Source organism: Gossypium hirsutum, chromosome D09 (assembly GCF_007990345.1).
Source record: "Gossypium hirsutum isolate 1008001.06 chromosome D09, Gossypium_hirsutum_v2.1, whole genome shotgun sequence".
NCBI classification, from domain to species: domain Eukaryota; kingdom Viridiplantae; phylum Streptophyta; class Magnoliopsida; order Malvales; family Malvaceae; genus Gossypium; species Gossypium hirsutum.
This window is the reverse complement of record NC_053445.1, coordinates 37,315,630-37,336,902: the sequence shown is the minus strand read 5'-3', so window position 1 is coordinate 37,336,902 and position 21,273 is coordinate 37,315,630. Positions and strand designations below refer to the sequence as shown.

Here is a 21,273-nt window from a genome sequence, read left to right as displayed (position 1 = left end):
TTCTTAAATAAATTGAAACAGTAATGTCTAAACTTAACATTAAACCCAAAAACATCAAGTTTCGAAATAGAAATAATATTCATAAAAGGCCTGGAATAAGTTTAAGTGATAGTTAGTATTAAAGACTAAATGGTAAATCTTTATGCCTTCAATTGGAGCCTTCATCTGCTTCCTCTCATATGGGAAATCCTAAATTGGATTTGTGGTTTAGATCAAAAAGAAACCATGAATCGTCATCCCTAATAGTTTTCTGATGCCTAGAGGAGTTGTTTGGGCTATAAGTTTGTTGCCCTCCTGAGTATGGTTGATTCGAGAAGTCTCTTCTAAGCTATCTCTAAGTGGTGGTGTACATTGTCTAGATTGCCAAAGTTTCTTAAGGTTCATTGAAGTTCTCGTTGAACATGAGTGTTTACTCTCTATATTTCATCACTTTCAGTGAACCTATGAGCCATCTCATAAAAGAATAATAGCTTCATAGGTGGTTTGCTGACTAAATTATACTTCAAAAATTTATGATTAATACCTAACATGATGACCTGAATTGCAAAATATTTTGGTACATCTTTGGTGATCATTGTTGTTGTGTTGAATCTCTTTACAAAATCTCTCAAGAACTATCTTCTTAATGTTTGATTGACACCAAGTACACTAGTGAATGTTGAAGACTTTTGTTGGCTAAAACCTATTCATAAACAAGTCCACTAGTTGTTTAAAATTAAAGATAAAGTGTTGTAGAAGTGCCAAATACCAAGCTTGTGTTAAGTCTTTTAAGGTCATCGAGAACGCCTTGTATTTTACTTCACTTGAATCGCCCAAGCTATTCATATGGTTGGTATAATATGCTAAATGACCTAAGGATCCCCACGTCAATTATAAAGCATCTTGGGGAACATGGTGGCGAAGTATCTCAACAGTCAATGGTTCATTGGTATATTTTTTGGGTAAGCCAGATGATTCTAAATTTTTATAGTCTTGCATTTCCTTCCTTAAACGTTGTATCTTCTCCTCAAATATATATTCATTAAATTGCCAGCTTTGAATTTTACTATTATCCTCAGGACCAGTTACTCTCCGGTACCACGTTGTTGCTTGTAGGTAGAGTGAAATGTCTTATCCTCCTATTCTTAGGGGTTTTGCCTCTAGGGTTTTCCGACCGCCCCTAGCTTTTTGATAATCTTTTCATTTTTTCATTCATTATATCAATTTGTCTCTTTCTTTCTAACTTTTCTTAGATAAACTTCTATTATTCCTCATATATCCTTTGTTGAGAGGACAATTGTTGCTCAAGTGCCTTCATGTTCTCTTGCATTTCGATAAATTATTAGGATCTTGACTACGGATTTTGAGAACTTTGATTGGGTGAAAGGCATTGGTATGACCATGAAGGTAGTAACTATAGTACCATGGTGGAAGTATTGGTAATATTGTTAGTTGGGGTTATACTATGCATGCAAGCGTTCCTTTGCAGTTTAGGTCATGCTTGTTTGGCCATGGCTAGCTATGTAACACCCCACACCCAGCCTATCCACCTTATCTGGGTATGGAGTATCACAATTGAATCTATACTTAATTTTTACTAACTTAACTGCTATAAAACAGTCTAATAATAAAACCTATCAAATAATGAAATTTAACATAATACTTTTTTACAACTAAGTCTTTAAGTCGTTAAGTGTTGGGTCTCTCAAATATTTGTTCTAAATCCATCTATTTGTGCACAAAGAAATTCTTAAAATTTTTCTGAAAACTGATTGTCCTAAAAATCCAGATTCTCAGTGTGCTATTTAGCTTTGCTGTTAATAATTTTGAGGTGAATCCTCCAATGCATGACTCTATCTTCCTGCGATCCCCGTTCTTAGAAACATCTAGCTTGGTCCCTCTTCTAAGTCCTCAATCAACCTCGTAAATCTTAAGAACATCAGCCACACTACTATAATTTCACATGAATTTAATGAGTTCCTTCACTAGGTCACACATAAATAAACCCTATCGCACGGGGGTAACAAATGCAAAATAAAGTAAACTTAAATTAACTCCCTGCTCGCTCAAAGTAGATGTTCTTTATCAGGGTGGCAGATTCCACCTAGTCCTAATGGTTAAAAAATTATAGCAAGAATGAGTAATTGGCCTAATGGTTAAAAAATAATGAGTTTGTTTTTGTGACCCAAGTTCGATTCCCATTGCTTGCAAATTTCTTTTCTTTTAAGCTTGTGCCACCCACCCCTTGTAAGTTGTCAGATTTCAATCTGACTCAAACACTGGAAAATTTGATTAACTTGAATATTAAAAAATCATCTCAATTATCTAAAAGTTGTTAATTTTTTTAAATATTAAACTAATTTTGTGTTGAGATTTTTTTTCTTTGTTTCCCTTTTTACCCTTTTTATCATCCCCCTCTAGTGCTCCCCTTTGTTCTCTGTTTTCTTTTTCTTTTTCTCCTCATTCCTTATGCCATCACCACTATTATACACCATTGTGTCACTCATTTTTCACCTTCTTCTTTCATTTGTTTTTATTTTTCTGCTTATCATTCTTTTTTTTTAAGTTGAACCTTGTTGTTTTTTTACTGTCATTGCCACACCTATACAGCCTTTTTCTCCTCTATTGTTGCCGTCCCAATGAGCCACCATCTTTGTCATTGCCACCCTTCTGATTCGTTTCCCTTATTTTTCATTTTTTTCTATCGTCAGATCTGAACAAGTAGTGTAAGTGCAAAATTTTTTCAGTTAATTCATTCGAATCTAAGTAGTTTCCTCTTCTTTTATATTTTGTTATGGCCGAATGGTCCATGGCATGGTAAAATCTCACATATTTCATTCCCTTTGTGTTTAGTTGGTTCAAGGTTTAGATCCAAACCATTTGGATCAGTCGTAACTTTGGTAAATTGTTCGTAACTCTATCGTAAACCTGATAAGGTGAGTGTTAACTTTCTAATTCAGATCTAAAATTTTGGGTGATATAATTGCTTTAGATGAACCCTATATGGGTAATAGGGGTTGAGTTTTTATAAATTATCTCTGTTGTGGACATATATAATCGAGTTCTAGTCAGATCTGAGCCCTATGAGTTACAAATTTAAGTTAGTGCTTCGTATTTACACTTAATAGGTGTGGGTCTTTCCTCTATGTCTAATTAGTTTGGAAATCATATAATATGTATTTAAATGATAAATTTATTTGTTGGTTTTGGCTTGGACGAATAGCCTAAGTGCAATTAAGTAAAATGTCAAGCAAGGTACGTAATCAATTAGAAAGCTCAATTGTTAAAGGCCCTATTTAGGTCCAATAAAATTGTGTATGACTTGTGCTACGCATTGGTTGATTGTATGATTGATATGCCATATCTTTGATTTTTTAGTCTATGATGAAATTGTGTATTGAATGCTTGTATAGCATGCCATTGTTACAATTAAATGAAAAGTATGCAAAGTATATATTGATACTGAATATTGACATGCATGTTAAACATGCCATTGTACCAAAATGTTTACTAAAAGCATTATGTGCTTACTAATTGTATGATATATTGCATTTGGATGGGGTGGGTATTTGTGGTTGACGGAGGAATTTCGTAAAGAAGTGGCAGCATTTAAAGTCCGTAATATTGTTGTCAATGCACTGCACCAGAATACCGAAGAGATTGGGTGATTTATTGCATTTTACTGACAACTTCTCTGTATTTTACTCGTAATTTTATCTGCAGATTGTTATTGGTGGTTTTAACCATATCAAGCTTAGGTCCTTACTGTTTGGAGTTCCGATGATGAGTTCTGGAAAACTCGTGTGTGTAGCAGATAGATGGGTAGAATTATTTCACTGTAACATTGAGTATGCCATATTCATATGATGTTATGCCATGATAAATTGATTGGACTGTTATATTAATTGTGTGCCTATTTGACTAATTGAATGCTTTTATTGCTTAGACTAACACTAGGCTTTTAAAGCTCACCCCTTAGTTTATTCTTTACAGATAACCCTCATGATTAGGCTCAGACTCAACATACAAAGGCCTTATCTCGGACTTTCTAGTAATAAATTTTACTTAATTACTCTATTTATTTTATTATTTTTATTTTAGGACTATAATTTTTATTTAAGTATGGACTATGGTATGGGATATGTTTAACTGGGATTTTGCATGCATGATTTTTTGACAAAAAATGAAAAAAATTTAAAAATCGACCTAATGTGACATAAAAATATGAACTTTTCTACAAAAATCAAATGCAATACTTTTCCCGCCGCGTAATGGTTAAACAAAGGTTTTAAAAGGGGTTTTCTGAAGAAATTAGTCTTATTTCAAACGACACAACCTTTTCATAAATTGAACTTAACAATAGATGACCTAACAAACTGATATTTTTAACAAGCTTTATGTAATCACGCTAAGTTTTCTGAAAATTTAACAAAATAGCGATTTTACAACTAGGCTTTTTACTTAACCATTTCGGTGGCTAATATAACTTTTAGGATTCAGTAATAATGTCTAGGCCAAGTTTGAGAGGTTACAACTTTCTTCTGGTCGGACTCTCCACTTAACTGTATACCTAATACCTTACCATATCAGCGAGTCTTATCCCTACTTCTCGTTTTCCTCCCTTCATTCACCTCGCATACAAGGTGTTTGTTAGCCTCTAACTTGCTTAGTTACACGCCTATTTTCCCAAATTATTTCTCCGTATTAGTTTTCTCGCATTTCCGTCCAAGGGTTCTTAGAACCTATCTACCTTCCTTGGCGAACTGCTTTGGTCGAACCAATCCCTGGTGGACTCCATCTCTCTATGCTATAGTCCCGAAGGACTCATTAACATTTCCATATTTTGTTGTCTTACAGCAGACCTTACCTTTCTAGTGAACCTATTCTCGTTCCATCCTACTGATACAAGTGCTAGGATTACTTTCAGTAACCCGCCTTATACATAGAACTAAACTGGGACCTCACCTATCTCATGTGTTAAACAGCTGACTTATTGTCTTAGCAGGCCATCACTCATAAGACTATACTAGTCTCCCATCTTACTTGCTCGTTTCCTCATTACGAAGCTAAGATTATGGTGGCATAACCGCACTAGACTTTCCTCAAAAAGAAATAGTCTTAACAGACATTCTGTCCCTTAGAGAGAATCATTATCCTATGAGTGAAATTCTCGTCCTTCTCACGAGATTGCTTCTCGCGTACAATTTCATTGAACTCTCCCGGTTGGCTCTTTATTGCGGAGCCTTATTTTTTATCTTTGGATAATTTTCCTTTTTACACTTCTATAATTAGGCCAGCTTTCACACTACCTATCTTCCTCTAATTCTTGTTAGGTCTTTGTCCATGCTTTTTCAGCTTTTACATTTATCCTTATCATTTTCTCTTAACTTTTCTTCCACCTACATGATTTCTAATACTTGGTGCACTGGCCAAATACCCCTTACTTGAGGTCCTAACGTACTTTCCACATTTGTTCTATGGCGGACTCAAGGGTTGTCGTAGTCAAACTAGGGTCTTTTGCCTTTCTCATCTATTTTCCCTTGTCTTGGCGAACAGTTCTTATGTTTATTGTCCCAGCGGACGTTATCTTGTGTTTGCTGTCCTAGCGGACTTATCTATGTCTGTGCTTACTATCCCAGTGGACTATCTCTGTTCAATGCTTACTGTCCCAGTGGACTACCTCATGATGTCATGGAGTCTTTCACCCATGGTCTTACTCGTCATACCTGGCTGCCATAGCATCTTTCATCTAAGGTTTTACACAGTATACCTTGTACCATGCTACCATGACATCTTTCATCTATGGCCCTACACTACGTACCACATACTAGATAGCTATAACATCTTTCATTTATAGTTTTACGCCATATACCATCGTTACGGTGTCGCACCAAAAGACTAATCGATACTGCTTTCGTGGTAAATATCATTCCATGATTTTTATTTCTCGAATCCTCTTCTCATTACCTTCTTTACACCACCTAACATTGATGCTCGAACAACGCAATGTTCCCTCTGTAAGGCCCGGAGCTTAGCCCGAGACGATATCTAATAGGTTCACTCCCCATTTCTCATCCTAATCTTCATTTATATCCTTAACGATTTTTCCCACAGTCATGCAATGCATACACATATCATCACATTTCAAGTTTATACAAACATGGCATACTTAAATGACGTAGACCATAATAGTAAATTTGGAGTTTGAAACTCACCTGAAGCTTCATCGTCTCTATAACTTATCTTTCTCAAACGCCAGAGCTTCTATTCTCCTAGCAGCTAAGTATTTTAACCAAAAATCATGGGTTATACTAAATATTCTCAGCTTAACCCACTTTTCTAGAAACATACAGAGCCTACTTTTCCCTACTTTTCTAGAAACGCCATAACTTCATTCTACACACACAGAAGGGCTAAAAATCTTACAAAATTATTGGTTTCCCTACTTTCCATCTCCATCCTCATGAAGTCTGCTCCATGCAGAGCCTTTCCTAGTTTTTCCTTCTTCAGAGCAACCGAAGAAGATGATGAAGAAAAGAGAAAAAGAAACAGAATCAAGAAGAAAATCATCCCTGGGAGCATGTCCCAGCTATTTATAACCCTTCCTGTGTTATTACCAACCTCATGAAAACTGTCTATAGCTAATTATTATGTTTCCTACTAAGGAACTAACAGCTTCCATCCTAATCGAACAAGAATTGGTCCTCAACTTTGTCCAAATTAGTTTTTAATTTTCTCATTTCTTTCAATAGAGGCCGAAACTTGCGGCCTCTTGTAATTTAGTTCCCCTATTATCTCAAATTTTTGGGTTATTAGGAATTCGAGTGTTACAAGTTGTATCTCTTTGGGGATTCTGTTGATCACCACAAAGGTTATGCTCATTGGTTGAGTGAACACTAGGGTCTAGATTTGCCATTACAGTTCACACTCATCGCAGCAAATTTTTAACAAGTGGAATCAATAAGGAGAAGTAGGAGGTGGTAATGAAGGCGGTTTACCCTTTGCTGGGGCAAAGAGTCGCTGTGCTTGGTTTAGTTAAGGGAAGTCGAGAATGAGTGAGCGAGAGGGATGGAAGGAATGATGGAAGCAGAAGACTCTACGTGTTTGGTTCTATGTGTACAATGATTTCTTTGTTGTTGTAAATGGGCTTACACACAAGAGATAAAAGATGTCATGCGTCTTAAGCTTGCTAGCGATGAGGTTACATCTTGTCTCCTTCTAATGGCGGTGATACGACATTTTAGGATGGTCAAGCAATCAATGGTCCTAAAGTTTTATGTACTCTTAATAGATATGGCTTAGTGAGAGTTGGCCATGGTGTTACTTGATGTCTAAAGTCTGCTTGGTGTGAGGTTAGCCTAGAACAAATGTATGGTATAAGTTTAACTACTAAAGACACGTGTAGGAGCTTATAAAGGTGGTGCAATAAGCTTAATATCTTATTTGAATACATTCGTAATTAAAATTGAGATTTGTAATTAATGGCTGCCATATTACATATGTAATTGTTTATAGTTTATCTTCAATCATGCCACTAACATGATTTAACATGAACATAAAATGTAATTTTATATATATAATATTTTAATATTTAAAATTTAATGATGAAAATAAAATATCATAATGTACATGGTTAAGGATATTTCCATCAATCGACTCGTATTTTTGAGAAAATAAAATACAGAGTTTGTCATTATTGTATGACCAACGGATTGGTGTGAATGGCTGCTGTAACATGGTTGACTTGACACCATACCCAAAGAGGTAATATTTTATTTATTTATATAAGTATATTAGTTTATAATTCCTCATCTTGGAGACCTAAATTCCAAACCCATCTTTCATTCTTCTTCATTGTTTTTGGTATCGAAATCCCAGAGAGAAAGAGGGAGAGATGGGTAGTTTGGGAAACAGTGCAAACTCCAAAGCGGTACATGAAGCTGGAGAAGATGATTATGATCACCACAAGCACCTTTCTCCTACTCATCAACAGCTCGATGCTGGTGCTCTCTTTGTTCTTAAATCCAAAGGTGTATTCACTATTCTATTCTACTATTTTCTCTTTAATTTCCAACCATGTCTTATAATTTATGATCATTGCTTTGATTTGATTTGCTTTTCAAGAAAAGTCTTCGACTTTCTTTCTTTGTTTTTTTTCTGGCTCTCCCTTTTTCTCTCTTTCACCACTTTTTGTCTTCTTATATCATAGACACAAACTCCAACACTTCTTATTTCTTATTCTTTATGGAGTTAATATTCAATCATATACCATCGATAAATTTAATGTTATCACATCAAATAAATTTTAAAATTTCTTCCTAATATGTCATTATGTTATATATTAATATATAGGAAAAGGTAAATTATATCCAAAGTTATTATACTATTAGTTAATTTACGTTTTAGTCTTTTAATTATAAAAAGTTATAAAATAGTCATTAAATTATTTGAAAGTTTTCATTTAAATCATTGAACTATTAAAATCGCCATTGAATGACATTTTCTATTCGCACCACCTGCACTAAATGAAAGCTCTATTTCCTTTTCTTTTTTACAGTTCAGTCTTTTTCATAAATCAACTTTGAAAGTCACGAATTTACGAATCAAAATCCAAACAATTTTCTTTTTCGATCCCTGACATTAACTATCAGATAAGTACTGATTTACCGTACTGATCATCAAATCATTGATTGGAACTCGCTAGTTGCAATATTTAAAAAAAATTAACAGCTCAATGACTTAAATAAAAATTTTCAAATAATTCATTGACTTAAATGAAAACATTCAAATAGTAACATTACCATTTTATAACTTTTAAGTTAATATAAATCCTTTCCTTATATGATATAGTTCATAATAAATGCACCGATGAACATGCATGAACTCTTGGTTTTTTTGGAATATTACTCTTTTTTTATCATAAAGATTTTATGAGATTGAAGACTTATAATTTAAAACCAAAAATTCAGCGTATTATATCATTGACCTTTAATTTAATTTATTTCTATTATTGTCTTATTTATCAACTGGTAAAATTTAGAAATGTGTTGAAAGATGGTAAAAAAGAAAATAGGAACTCAAGCTTACGTAGCCAAGTGAAGTCTGAATTGTTTAATTAACATGTTTTAATTGAATGTATAGGATCATGGCTGCACTGTGGTTACCACTTGACCACATCAATTGTTGCACCAACGCTTCTCAGCCTCCCATTTGCATTCACATTCCTCGGATGGGCTGTCGGAATTATAAGTTTGGTGGTCGGAGCTTTGGTCACTTTCTACTCTTACAATTTGCTGTCTCTTGTCCTTGAACACCATGCTCAATTGGGTCGCCGACATCTTCGCTTCAGAGACATGGCCAATGACATCTTGGGTAACCACTCTCCCCTCTTACAAATATTTCCAAACTACTTCACACTTTCTTTTGGGTAAATTACCAATAAAAGCCCCCTTTTCTAAATTACCGAAATGGGTCAGATCTTAAATTAATTACCAGAATGGACCTATTTCCCTCAAAACGCGTTCACGTCAGCGCGTTGTCAGGTGACAAAGCAGGAAAACGCTTTCTTGAGGAAGCGTTTTCCCCGTGTCTGTTTGGTTAGGGTTTTGGGGTTTTTGGGTTTAGGGTTTTAAAGAAAAAAATAAATAAATATGAGTTTAGGGTTTAGGGTTTCTTAATTAAATTAATTATAATTTTTTTAAAATTAGATTAGGGTTTCGTTTTTATGGTTTTTAAGGAAAAAATTAAATAAATTAGAGCTTAAGGTTGCTTGAGTAAATTAATTATAAATTTTTAAAAAATTAGATTAGGGTTTAGTGTTTAGGATTTTTAAGGAAAAAATCAAATAAATTAGGGCTTAGGGTTTAGGGTTACTTCAGTACATTAATTATAAATTTTAAAAAAATTAGATTAGGGTTTAGGGTTTAGGGTTTTTAAGAGAAAAATTAAATAAATCAGGGTTTGGGGTTTAGGGTTACTTAATTAAATTATTGTTTAATTTAAAAAAGCTCCCACGTGGACGCTCTTTTGCTACAGTAGTTCGTGAAAAATAATTTTGAAAAGACGTTTCTGAGTAAATAGTGTCAAAAACGCTTTAAGCAAGACGCTTTGTCAGCAAAATTATTGAAAGAAGCTCCCACGTGAACGCTTTTTTGCTACTGTAGTTCCTGAAAGAATAATTTTGAGAAGACGTTTCTAAGCAAATAGTGTCAAAAACGCTTTAAGCAAGATGCTTTGTCAGCAAAAGTACTAAAAGAAGCTCCCACGTGGACGCTCTTTTGCTACAGTAGTTCCTATTTGGCCTAAGGCTATAAATGAGCCAAATTTTTTTCTCAGGTTGCATAAGTTACAGCCAAAAAAAATTAGAGAGGCTAAGAATGATAGAAATTGAAGATGAGTGAACATATTAGTGCTGTTATTTACTATGATGGTGAGGTTCGTCACACCAAGAACGGTGTTATTTTTTATCAGAAAATACAGTGCGACTAGTTTTTAACCAGAACATATATTTGAAAAAACTTCGTAAAAGAATTAGGCGTAAAATATTCAGAACGACGCCAACGAAATTTTTGTCTATTAGGTATCGATTTTGTGCTTCTGTTGATCCGGTGACATATGAATCGTCTGACATCAAAGGTGCTCATAGCTTGGAGGCAATGGTGCAGACTCATCTCGCTAGTGGAACACCCTATATTAAGTTATATGTACAATTTACATCGCCAAATGATACACTTACGACTGTCGTTCAAGAGGTATACACGACCCCTGCCCGACACTCCGTTAGTGGGTTACAACAGACGGAACCACCTGTGTTTGGTAGCGGTATGGAATACACAACCCCTGCACGACACTCTGTCAGTGGATGGGACATGCACCTCGATGGGTCGATGTTTGATGCTGGAAATACGTACTGAGAAACAACATCAACTTCTAGTGGTTAGCAATCTACATCCAATTTGGGACGTTATGAAATGCCCAGAAGAATGGATGATATATTCCCTACGACGTCCACCGGTGAAGGGACCTCGTACGTTGCAGATGATGGTGGGTTAGAAGATGACTTCGATGTAGATCCACCTAAAGAGCCCAGGCCCGATGGTGCAGAAGTTGCAATATTTTTTGAACCGGGGCCTATTCCAACCGAACCTGAAGATGTTGAAGGGGGTTTAGATGAAGAAGAAGATCCACGATTCAGGGCATACTCGCCTCCAGCCCACATGCATAATGTCAATCTATCTGCAGATGATACGCTGGAGTTTCCAGATCTACCACACAGAATGTGTGATCGTACAAGTTCGTTATTAGATTCAGGTGAATTTGAAGTTGGTAAGAAGTTTTCCAATAAGGATAGTTTTATTGGTGCATTGAAATAACATAGCATCAATAACAGCATTAACTACCATGTGGTTAAATCCAAATCTGATAAGTTTGAGATGAAGTGTGCAGTGCAAGACGGTACATGTTCATGAAAAATCTACGCCTCGTTGATGAAAAAGATAGGGTTGTGAAAGATAAAAAAGTATAAAGGTCCACATATATGTGTTGCAGGTACAGTATTTAGGGTTTTTGAATAATACTGTTATTATGTAATGTTGCATTATTTAACGTACTTCGTTGACAGATATTTCACAAGATCATCCCAAGATGGACTTAGCTATATTAGTTAGCTTAGTACTACCACGATGAAGGCAGATCTTAGGACTTCAGTGTCAGTCTTAATTGCCAATATTCGTAGCCAAATGGGGTACATGTCCTCTTATCGCAAGGCTTGGATAGCTAAGCAGAAGGCGTTTGAGAAGATGCATAGTGGGTGGGACGCTTCATATAATGAAATATAGCAGTGGTGTCAAGTGCTAGAGAGATACGTCCCAGGTTGCATAATAGACCTTGAAACGGAACATACGTACTACAACGATCAATTGCTCCGTGGATGCCAAGTGTTCAAATGTCTGTTCTGAACCTTTAAGCAATGTCGAGACGCATTTCTATACTGCAAGTCATTGGTACAAATTGACAGTACCTTTATGCTTGGTAGATATACCCATCAACTATTGCTAGTAGTGGCACAGGATGCAGTGGAAGAATTCTTCCAATTGCGTTTGCAATAACACCGAGAAAGTCAGCTGATGACTGGGATTTCTCTCTATCTAAGTTAAGGAGGCATGTGTATTTAGTCTCTATTAATATAATTTCGTTTGTCATTTTGAATTTATTCTAAATGAAAGAGTGGTATGTAATATTCGTTATAAACTTATATTGGCAGGGTATGAAATAAGTAAAGACCGTTTTCATGATATGTTGGCAGTTTTGCGTTCAGTTAACGACGAAGGCACGGACTACCTCTGTAACATACCTTTCGAACAGTGGACAAAGCATACGACGGCGGCCTACGATATGGTCATATGACCTCAAACCTGGCTGAATGCATAAATTCAATTCTAAAAAGAACGCGCCATTTACCGATAACATGGTGTTACGAGAGACATATTTTCGTTTAGCGGCCCTATTTCCAAAGCAGCGAGTTATGTAGGCCAAATACAGGGAGGCCACGTATGGTGCAGGAAGGTATTGTAAGAAATTAACAAGGCGAAGGCGCGGGCGAACACCATGCACACAGTGTGTCACGAGCGAGACAACTTATGGTTTCGTGTGATGAAGTTTGACAGACCGCACCAAGGTGTTATTGGCGGGCAATATCGTGTACACTTGAGAAATAGGACTTGCGACTGTGGGATGTTTGACACACTTCGTTATCCATGCGCTCATGTAATTGCAGCTTGTCAGAATCTCCGTCTGGATCCCATGAGCTATGTCGATGAAGTGTTCAAATTAGAATACATGTACAACGTCTGGAGACACGTATTCCCACCAGTCTCAGATGAACGTAAGTGGTCGTCTGTATCGATCGCTTCTTTTAAGCTATTACCGGATAGAGAATTGCGTCGCAAACTAAAGGGTCGGCCTTGTTCGACTAGAACACGTAACAATATGGATATCCGAGAAACAACCAATCAACAGAAGTTGTACGGATGGTGTAGGAACCCAGACCATACAAGTAGATCATGTCCAAATCGCAATAGTTGATAGTTGTAGTAAAAACCTATGTTGTATTATTTATATTTTATTACATCAAATAATATAGAAATATTCAAAATATTGCCTTATTTAAAAGAATTTCTATTTTATTAAAAATATAAATGTAAATTACAATTACTTTATTCAAAACAACCTTTTATTTTATTACATGAAATAATATAGAAATATTCAAAATATTGCATTATTTAAAAGAATTTCTATTTTATTAAAAATATAAAAGTAAATTACAATTACAATTACTTTATTCAAAACAACCTTCTATTTCATTACATGAAATAATATAAAAATATTCAAAATGTTTGTACAAATATATTAAAATAAAATCAATCTCCGTGCCCACCAGATTCAGTGCCACATGGAGGTCGTCGACAGTTACGCGTTGGATTCCTTCTTTGTCCAGCTTCCGGTGGGGGTTGTAGTTGCTCCGGCTGGAATTCTGGTTCCTCCGGTAGAGGATCTGGTTGTCGGTGTTGGGAGGATGACCCACCGTGATAGAATAGTGACTGTGGAGGTGTTTGCATCACCGATGGCGAAGGTGTTTGAAACCCATAAGGTGATGGGGATTGGTAAAACGAAGTAGGGGTGTGCAAAATTTGGGTAAAACCGAAAAGATTCTGTTAACCAACCAAATTCGGTTAAACGGTCAGTTAACCAAATTTTTCGGTCAGGGGTCAATTAATTAGTTTTTGATTTTTCGGTTAACGATTAATTCAGTTCGAAACCGGTCGGTTAACTGAATTTTTTGGTTTAACCAAAAAAATTAATAAATAAAATTATAATATATAAATAGGCTCACTATTCATCTAAACCCAATCCAAACCCAAGTATTCAACCCAACCCAATCATAAAAATTACAAATAATTTAATAAATAAAAATAAAATTCTAAAACTAAAACTAAAACTAAAGTTTAAAAGTCTAGAAATAATTTAATTATGTAGTGATTCAATTCGATTAATTCGGGTAATTCAGTTAATTTGGGTAATTCGGTTAATTCAGGTAATTCGGTTAATTCGGGTAATTAGGTTAATTAGGTTAATTTTTAACCAAAAATAAAAAAACATATAATTTTCGATTAATTTGGTTAACCGATCGAATTAACCGAAAAAATTTTGGTTTGGTTAATTTTTTTGAAAAAATTTCGGTTCGGTTAACGGTTAAAAATTTTGAAAGGTCGGTTAATTTGGTTAATGTTATTTCGGGTCGGTTAACCGAATGAACACCCCTAAAAAGAAGAGCTCCTCGACGGCCTCTCGTGCGATCCCTCGTGCGACGGTGGCTTATAGATCGGCGGTGAACCGGGCCATGGATTCCAACCTGCCATAGGACTAGAAAAAGAAAACATATAAGGGTTAGGATACATAAAAATGGCTAGGATACGCACTTGGCATCATCTAAAAAGGCTATGCTGTGGGTGCTGTTGTTGGGCCTGGTGATCGTATAAGCGCTGTTGATGGGCCAAATGATTGTGTGGGCGTTGTTGATGGGCCTGCATTGTCGTCCCTTCTTCTTGGATTTAAAGGGCTACGTCGTTCCCTTTGGACACGCAATTACCGCCGCCTCTCCTCTTCCGACAATAAATATGGCTTGCCTTTGATCCTAAACCATTACATGTATTATGGCACGCACGCTAACTCTGGAATGATGATCGGTTCCCGAGTAGGTATATAATCATACCGATCTTTCCACATTTCGATATAGTATGACCAGAATCTCGAACAATTCGTATGCAATTGCCTTAAGTTAATTTTGTGATGATCATCCAACACCTTAGGTGCCACGGGAATCAGTTGTCGGAATCTAAATTACCGTAATACTCTATCTGACTGGTGCATCTCCACGATCGTAAAGTTGATCAATGGGACTTTCACATGCCAAGCGTTTGGATTTTGGAAGTATTCATCTGGAATTACTGCCCGAATTGCTGGATCCTCGTATGGTGTCCATTGAAACTATATGAACACGATGGAAATATTAGTTATATACTAAATACTAAATACGAATCGATTATCTCATTATGTATATATAATTTATTTAATACTTACTTGTACTTCCGACCGTTAGTCTAATAGAAGTCGTATAACTTCAAGAGAGGTAGGTAATCTAGAATAATTTGCCGAATGGTTCCACCTAATTAAATAAATTTTTAGCATACTATTATATTTTAAATCTATGTAATAATTGTAAAATCTAATATAAAATTTACATCGTTATGAGTGGGAATGTATATGAGTGGTCCACTCGATGATGTAAAAATGGAAAGCGAAACCGTGCCCATGATTACAGTAGTGATAGACAACCTCCGATTTTCGCTTTATTCAGTCGCGTCGCCCCGTACATCTCTCGGTACAATGTTGCCAACACGGTAGACCCCTAACTAAATTCACCAGCTGCTCTAAAATCAACGAGTTTCAGCAGTCATCTCAGATGTATAAGGTTCCGTGATAAGTCCGACATCAGATAACCTCCAATTATTTCAAGAATATATGCCCGAGCATATCGTATTCTTTCTAGTTCAATAGAATCATCATTCGGCTCCAGAAATGTGTCTCATAACCAGCCCATCTCGATCCGACCTCTGTTAATATTATCTGGAATAGCACCCAAAAGCCCGTAGCATACCGCTCTTCAATCACCAGATTGAACGGACCCGGTGACTGCGTACCCGTCCACTGGCAATCCCAATTGCAAATTCATGTATTTCAAAGTGATAGTACACTCTCCACATGGAAGATGGAATGTGTGTGTCTCGGGTCTCCACCTCTCTTGGGTCTCCACCTCTCTTGGGTCTCCACCTCTCTATCAACGCACTAATGAGTTTCGGGTCCAACTTGCATCCCCGGCCTATTGTCGCCATGTGCCAAAAACCCGCTTCCCGCAGGTAATTCTCTATCAACGGTGATGGAGGACCATGCATACTACAGATATAGCATTGCAATATCCGATCTACAGACTTTTATAAGAAATAATAAAATAAAAATTATTTAAAATTGCATAAATGAAAAAATCTTAAATAATATTTAAAAATTAAATTTAACACTTACCATTTTCATTTGTTCGACGGATATGTGTTTATCATTGAGACGAATTAATTTTTCGGCCATTGCTAACACGATCAAATTTTTATGATTTAAAAAAATAAATTCAAAAAAAAAATTAGAGCTTTTTTGAAAAAAATAAAGAGAGCTTTGAGAGGAAATTGAGAGAAATTTGAGAGAATATTGAAAGATTGAAGATAGAAAGGATTTAAGTGTGAAAAAAATGAAAGTGGGGGTTTTTATAGTTTTTTTTTTTACCGTTGGGGGTACCAACGACTATTTTTTTGACCGTTGGTACTGTAGCAGACACGGGAAAAACGCTTCCTCCAATAAGCACCTATTCCACGTGGACACAAAGCGCGCCCTCAAAGACGCGTTTTCTGTCCATGTGAACAAAGCGCTTCCTTGAAGAAGCGTTTTCCTGCTTTGTCACCTGATAACGCGCTAACGTGGACGCGTTTTGTGGGAAATAGGCCCATTTCGGTAATTTAAAAAAAAGGGGCTTTTATTGGTAATTTACCCAACTTTTTTTTTTGTCTTTTTTCTAAATTTGTGAAAATGTATGTATATTGAAAAATAAAAAAATTAACATAAATAAATAAACTTACTCAATACATCAACTTTTTTATAAAATTTGACCCTGCATTATTGATTCACAAAAACTTGTCCTTTTTACCAAATAAATAAATGAAGAAATTTAGATGCCTATGCTATGACCAAGCTTGCCCATACTTCGTATGCCAATCCAGTAAATGTCAGCTTTACACTTGTGAATTGCTGAATGGCTCCAGATTATTTACTATTCGTATAATTACTTTTAAAATAATTATTTTTTAACATTAGTTTTATTATAAGTTATTATATATGTTCTTTTTTTATACAAGATTTAAAATTACTTATAATCCCTCTCAACTCTTAAATAAGAGGATAATATATTTTAACGCACCCGAACTTACGTCCTCCGATCATTATTAACTAAACATTTATATAATTTTTTTTTTGGCTGAAATCTTTGTTCAAATATTTCTTTATAGCTATTATATAGGGGAAGGAAAAAGATTTTGATTGAAAGAGGAAAAAGTGGAAAGTTTGGTATCCAACAATTTCAAGGACAATGGCATGGTGTAAAACCAATTGATGTCCTTTATTTTAATATAGGCATATTTTATTGCGGATGGACTGTTCTTTTCTAATAATTTTATCTGGTTGGTGAGATTGATGACCTACAATATGAATATAATATTTGTTTATTTTTTATTTAGAATTATTCTTTTATATATTAATGATGTATACATCTTATTTTTATTTTTATTTTATTTTTAATGTAGCTCGTAAAACTTTATTACTAATTATTTAAAGCCTTGATTTTCATAGCATCATGAAATATTAATTAAGGATACTTTTTATTTTTAAATTTATTTAAAAAATAAATATATCTATGTATCTAGAGTTAATTTAGTATTGTGGTAAAAAAATCTAAGTGAGAATAATAAAGTTTTTTTCTTCCTTTTTTGGGGTTACCAAACTAGATTTAAACTACAAAAATTAATATTTTATCTATTTATTTTTTATATATAAAGTTAGTATTTTGTTCATTGTGTGTGAACTCTACAAATAGAGTTAAATGAACGATGTGTGTTTGTTTTTATTATGATCTAAACTAAAGTCATATGCAATTATTTATTCCTATCTGTGAAGTTGTTTAACTCTGAATCAAATAAATTTTCATGTATTTCTGAGCACCATATTTTTGGAACTTGAAAAATATAAAAAAATAAAAAATAAAAATTTTGCTAGCATAAATTCAGCTCTTGTAACACATTGTATTGTGCAGGGCCAAGATGGGGTTGGTACTATGTTGGGCCAACTCAATTCATGGTCTGCTATGGTTCTGTAATTGCTTTGACTCTTCTGGGAGGACAATGTATGAAGGTAACTCCTTTGTTTTCTCTAGTTTCAAAAAATTCCTATTTATTAATTAGTTATGCTTAAGATGATTGAAAATGGTTTCCAATTTTTGCAGGCAATTTACGTGCTCTCACAACCAAATGGGAGTATGAAGCTTTACGAATTCGTTATTATATTTGGGTTCTTGATGCTGGTTTTAGATCAAATCCCATCTTTTCACTCACTAAGGCATATTAATTTGATATCCTTGTTTCTATGCCTTGCCTATAGTGCCTGTGCCGCTGCTGCTTCCATACATATAGGTAATTCTGGAGATACAATAAGAACTTGTTTCCATCATCTGTTTGATTCAATGATTAATTAAACATGGCTTTCTTGTTTGTTTGTTTGTTTGTTATTCCAGGGAATTCTTCAAAGGGACCAAAAAAGGATTATGGCCTGAAAGGTGACACCGAAAGCCGAATTTTCGGAATATTCAATGCTATCGCCATTATTGCCACAACTTATGGCAATGGTATCATTCCAGAAATTCAGGCAACAATTGCACCACCGGTGAAGGGGAAGATGTTCAAAGGGTTATGTGTTTGTTACACAGTACTTATCATTACTTTCTTCACTGTTGCCATCACCGGTTATTGGGCATTTGGCAACCATTCTGAAGGCCTTTTACTCAGTAATTTCTTGGATGATGGGAATCCTTTGGTGCCAAAATGGTTCATCTTGATGACCAACCTCTTTACTATTCTCCAACTATCAGCAGTTGGCGTGGTGAGCGCATATCTTTCCCTCCCCCCTCTTCTTTCCGACTCTTCATTTTTCTTCAGGTGCATGTGTGTCGGGTCAACATAGGTTCATGTATTCAATAATAAAAATCTGGTTTTTGTCACAGGTCTACTTGCAGCCAACAAATGAAGTGCTGGAAAGAACATTTGCAGATCCAAAGAGCAAAGAGTTGTCTGCCCGTAATGTTATCCCGAGGGTAGTCTCGAGATCACTATCTGTTGTTATAGCCACGACAGTTGCAGCTATGCTTCCATTTTTCGGAGACATCAATGCCGTCATTGGAGCTTTCGGTTTCATGCCCCTTGACTTCATCTTACCTGTCATTTTCTTCAACTTGACATTTAAGCCGTCGAAGCGGAGTCTTGTTTTTTGGTTGAATGTTTCCATTGCAGTGGTTTTCTCTGCACTGGCAATTATAGCAGCCATTGCAGCAGTCAGACAAATAGTTCTTGATGCCAAAACTTATAGATTATTTGCTAATGTATGATATAATCCAACCAAGTTTATCAATGGCTGGCCTTATATGTAGTCGATACCTCGTTAAAAGTAAAGGACGGAGAGCCTGTTATGCCATCACATGTTGAATGAATTCAGTGAAATTGCAGAAAGAATCAAATATTTGATTTAAATTGATTTATTGTAATAGCTAAAAGGTAACAACCGGAACTTAAAGGGGAAAAAAACAAGAAAACTCAGCTGTAAGTCTGCAACAAGCAGCTTAATTAAAGTCTATTTCGATTCTCGACCATTTAAATGTCCAAATTCTTGCTTCCAATAAGCTTGTGCTTCTTCGGGTGTCCGAAATGTCCAAATATGAGACTCGGCTTTCTCACGAGCCTCTAGAATCTCCTGTTTTCAGCAGGACCAGTTCATTATGGGGAACAGATAGCACAGGTAAAATGCAACTGCAATTTAAGTATTTTCTACATGGAAAGACCAAATAGTTCAATAAACCTCTCTACAGTTCCTAGTCATCGTTCCGTTTACATGAATGTTATCATCATTAGCATTCATAAAATGACATGCTATGTTTTCTTAACCCAACCCCCATAAACAAATTTATAACACCCAAGCTTCGGCCTTAAGGCACTTCTTCAACTTTTGCCATATCAATAACTCTCTCTTCAATTGTCACCATCAAAATGCATCAAAGACTTCCTTTTTTTTAACTAAACAGTGCGGATGTCAGTGTCTTACCTCTTCACCTAAGAAATAACTGTATTTACTTATTTATATTTCTAGCAATTATTGTCTTTTCAAGTTCCTCACAAACAAACATGCATGAGCTTTTTACTTATTTATATTTCTAGCAATTATTGTCTTTTCAAGTTCCTCACAAACAAACATGCATGAGCTTTTCCACACTCCTTTATTCTGTGTACCTAAATTATTCAAACCATTTAAGCACATATGAAAAAGGTAATCACTCTTTAGCTAAGATGAAATGGTGAGTCTTTTCCCCCCATAAGTTCCTTTGCAATATATCCAGCTTACCCACTTAACCATTTTTGGTTATATCCCAACTGGTAGTCATCTTTTTGTCTTCCACTGTACCTAGTCTTAGTTATCATAGTAATATACTTTGAGATAAAGGTTAAAATCTTTTGAATCTATATTACTCAGCCCCTTCATTTCCCTAAAGCCTTGTTCAACACATATTCAACCATGAGTAAAGGGTATGCTCTTCCAAATATAAGAAATAACTCTAAAAAGAATAAGTATACTCATATAGGACACATATCCGTATAACACAGGTTTGAACTTAGCTAAACATTTTGGAACTTCTCATTAATTCATTATTGAAGAGATGAATTCACAGCATGCGAAACATAACAATAAAATTACGACTAGTCGGTTATTGATATGTAAACCCTAAAAGTGAAAGTGCTATCTTTTTTTCATTATGGTTCAGAGATTTAGGGCACCATTTACAATTCCCAAAAATATGAAAGATTTAGGATACTACAGAAAGACCTAGTTTAACATTACAATTGAAAACAAGCTAATCCCAAGCAATTAGGATTCTCAGTAGAACTTGATATCTTATTTGGATGGCACTCGCAACTAAAATTGAGATTTGTGATCAATGGCTGCTCAAATTGAAAGAGACATTACATTTGTTTGTTGATAGTTCATCTTCGATAAATTCCTCCAATCAACTTTTAGCTTATGAACCACAATTTAAGCATAAGGCAACAACTAAGTAGCTTATTAACAAATTAAAAGCTAAAAAATTAAATATAAATTGAAATAATAGTTTTTCCTTAAATCTTTTTGCAATATTTTTAAATCGGAAAAGAAATTAAAAGAAAGAGGAAAATGAACCTGGAGTTGAGAAGATGGCTTGGTTTTCAAATACAAACAATCCCAAGGAGCACTCCATTTTCCATAGCAATTATCCAAAACTCCTTCTCTGTAATACTGTTGCAATTGATGAACCTGTTGTGAGGGGAAAACTAGTAGGAAAGAAAT

The 21,273-nt window shown here is 35.2% G+C and overlaps 2 protein-coding genes across 2 annotated transcripts; one reads left to right on the top strand and one right to left on the bottom strand.

Moving 5' to 3' along the window:
• Positions 1-7,797: 7,797 nt before the first annotated feature.
• On the top strand, positions 7,798-19,417 carry LOC107891642 (GABA transporter 1). The gene is made up of 6 exons (XM_016816484.2): positions 7,798-8,009; positions 9,121-9,351; positions 17,945-18,042; positions 18,134-18,320; positions 18,422-18,786; positions 18,908-19,417. Exons 1-6 carry the CDS (start codon positions 7,874-7,876, stop codon positions 19,286-19,288), a joined length of 1,398 nt encoding a protein of 465 aa, XP_016671973.2. The 5' UTR covers positions 7,798-7,873; the 3' UTR covers positions 19,289-19,417.
• Positions 19,401-21,273, bottom strand: LOC107892575 (uncharacterized; the record flags this gene model as incomplete). The annotated part of the gene is made up of 2 exons (XM_041100217.1): positions 19,401-19,650; positions 21,127-21,273. Coding segments are annotated over 2 exons (267 nt in total), but the record flags the coding sequence as incomplete, so codon positions are not given.

Bases quoted from the DNA above. Each gene is read 5' to 3' on its own strand.
- LOC107891642 (XM_016816484.2), top strand. From the start codon at position 7,874: ATGGGTAGTTTGGGAAACAGTGCAAACTCCAAAGCGGTACATGAAGCT. The intron at 18,321-18,421 runs GTAATTCTGGAG...TTGTTATTCCAG, and splicing joins TGCTGCTTCCATACATATAG to GGAATTCTTCAAAGGGACCA. The intron at 18,787-18,907 runs GTGAGCGCATAT...TTTTTGTCACAG, and splicing joins AACTATCAGCAGTTGGCGTG to GTCTACTTGCAGCCAACAAA.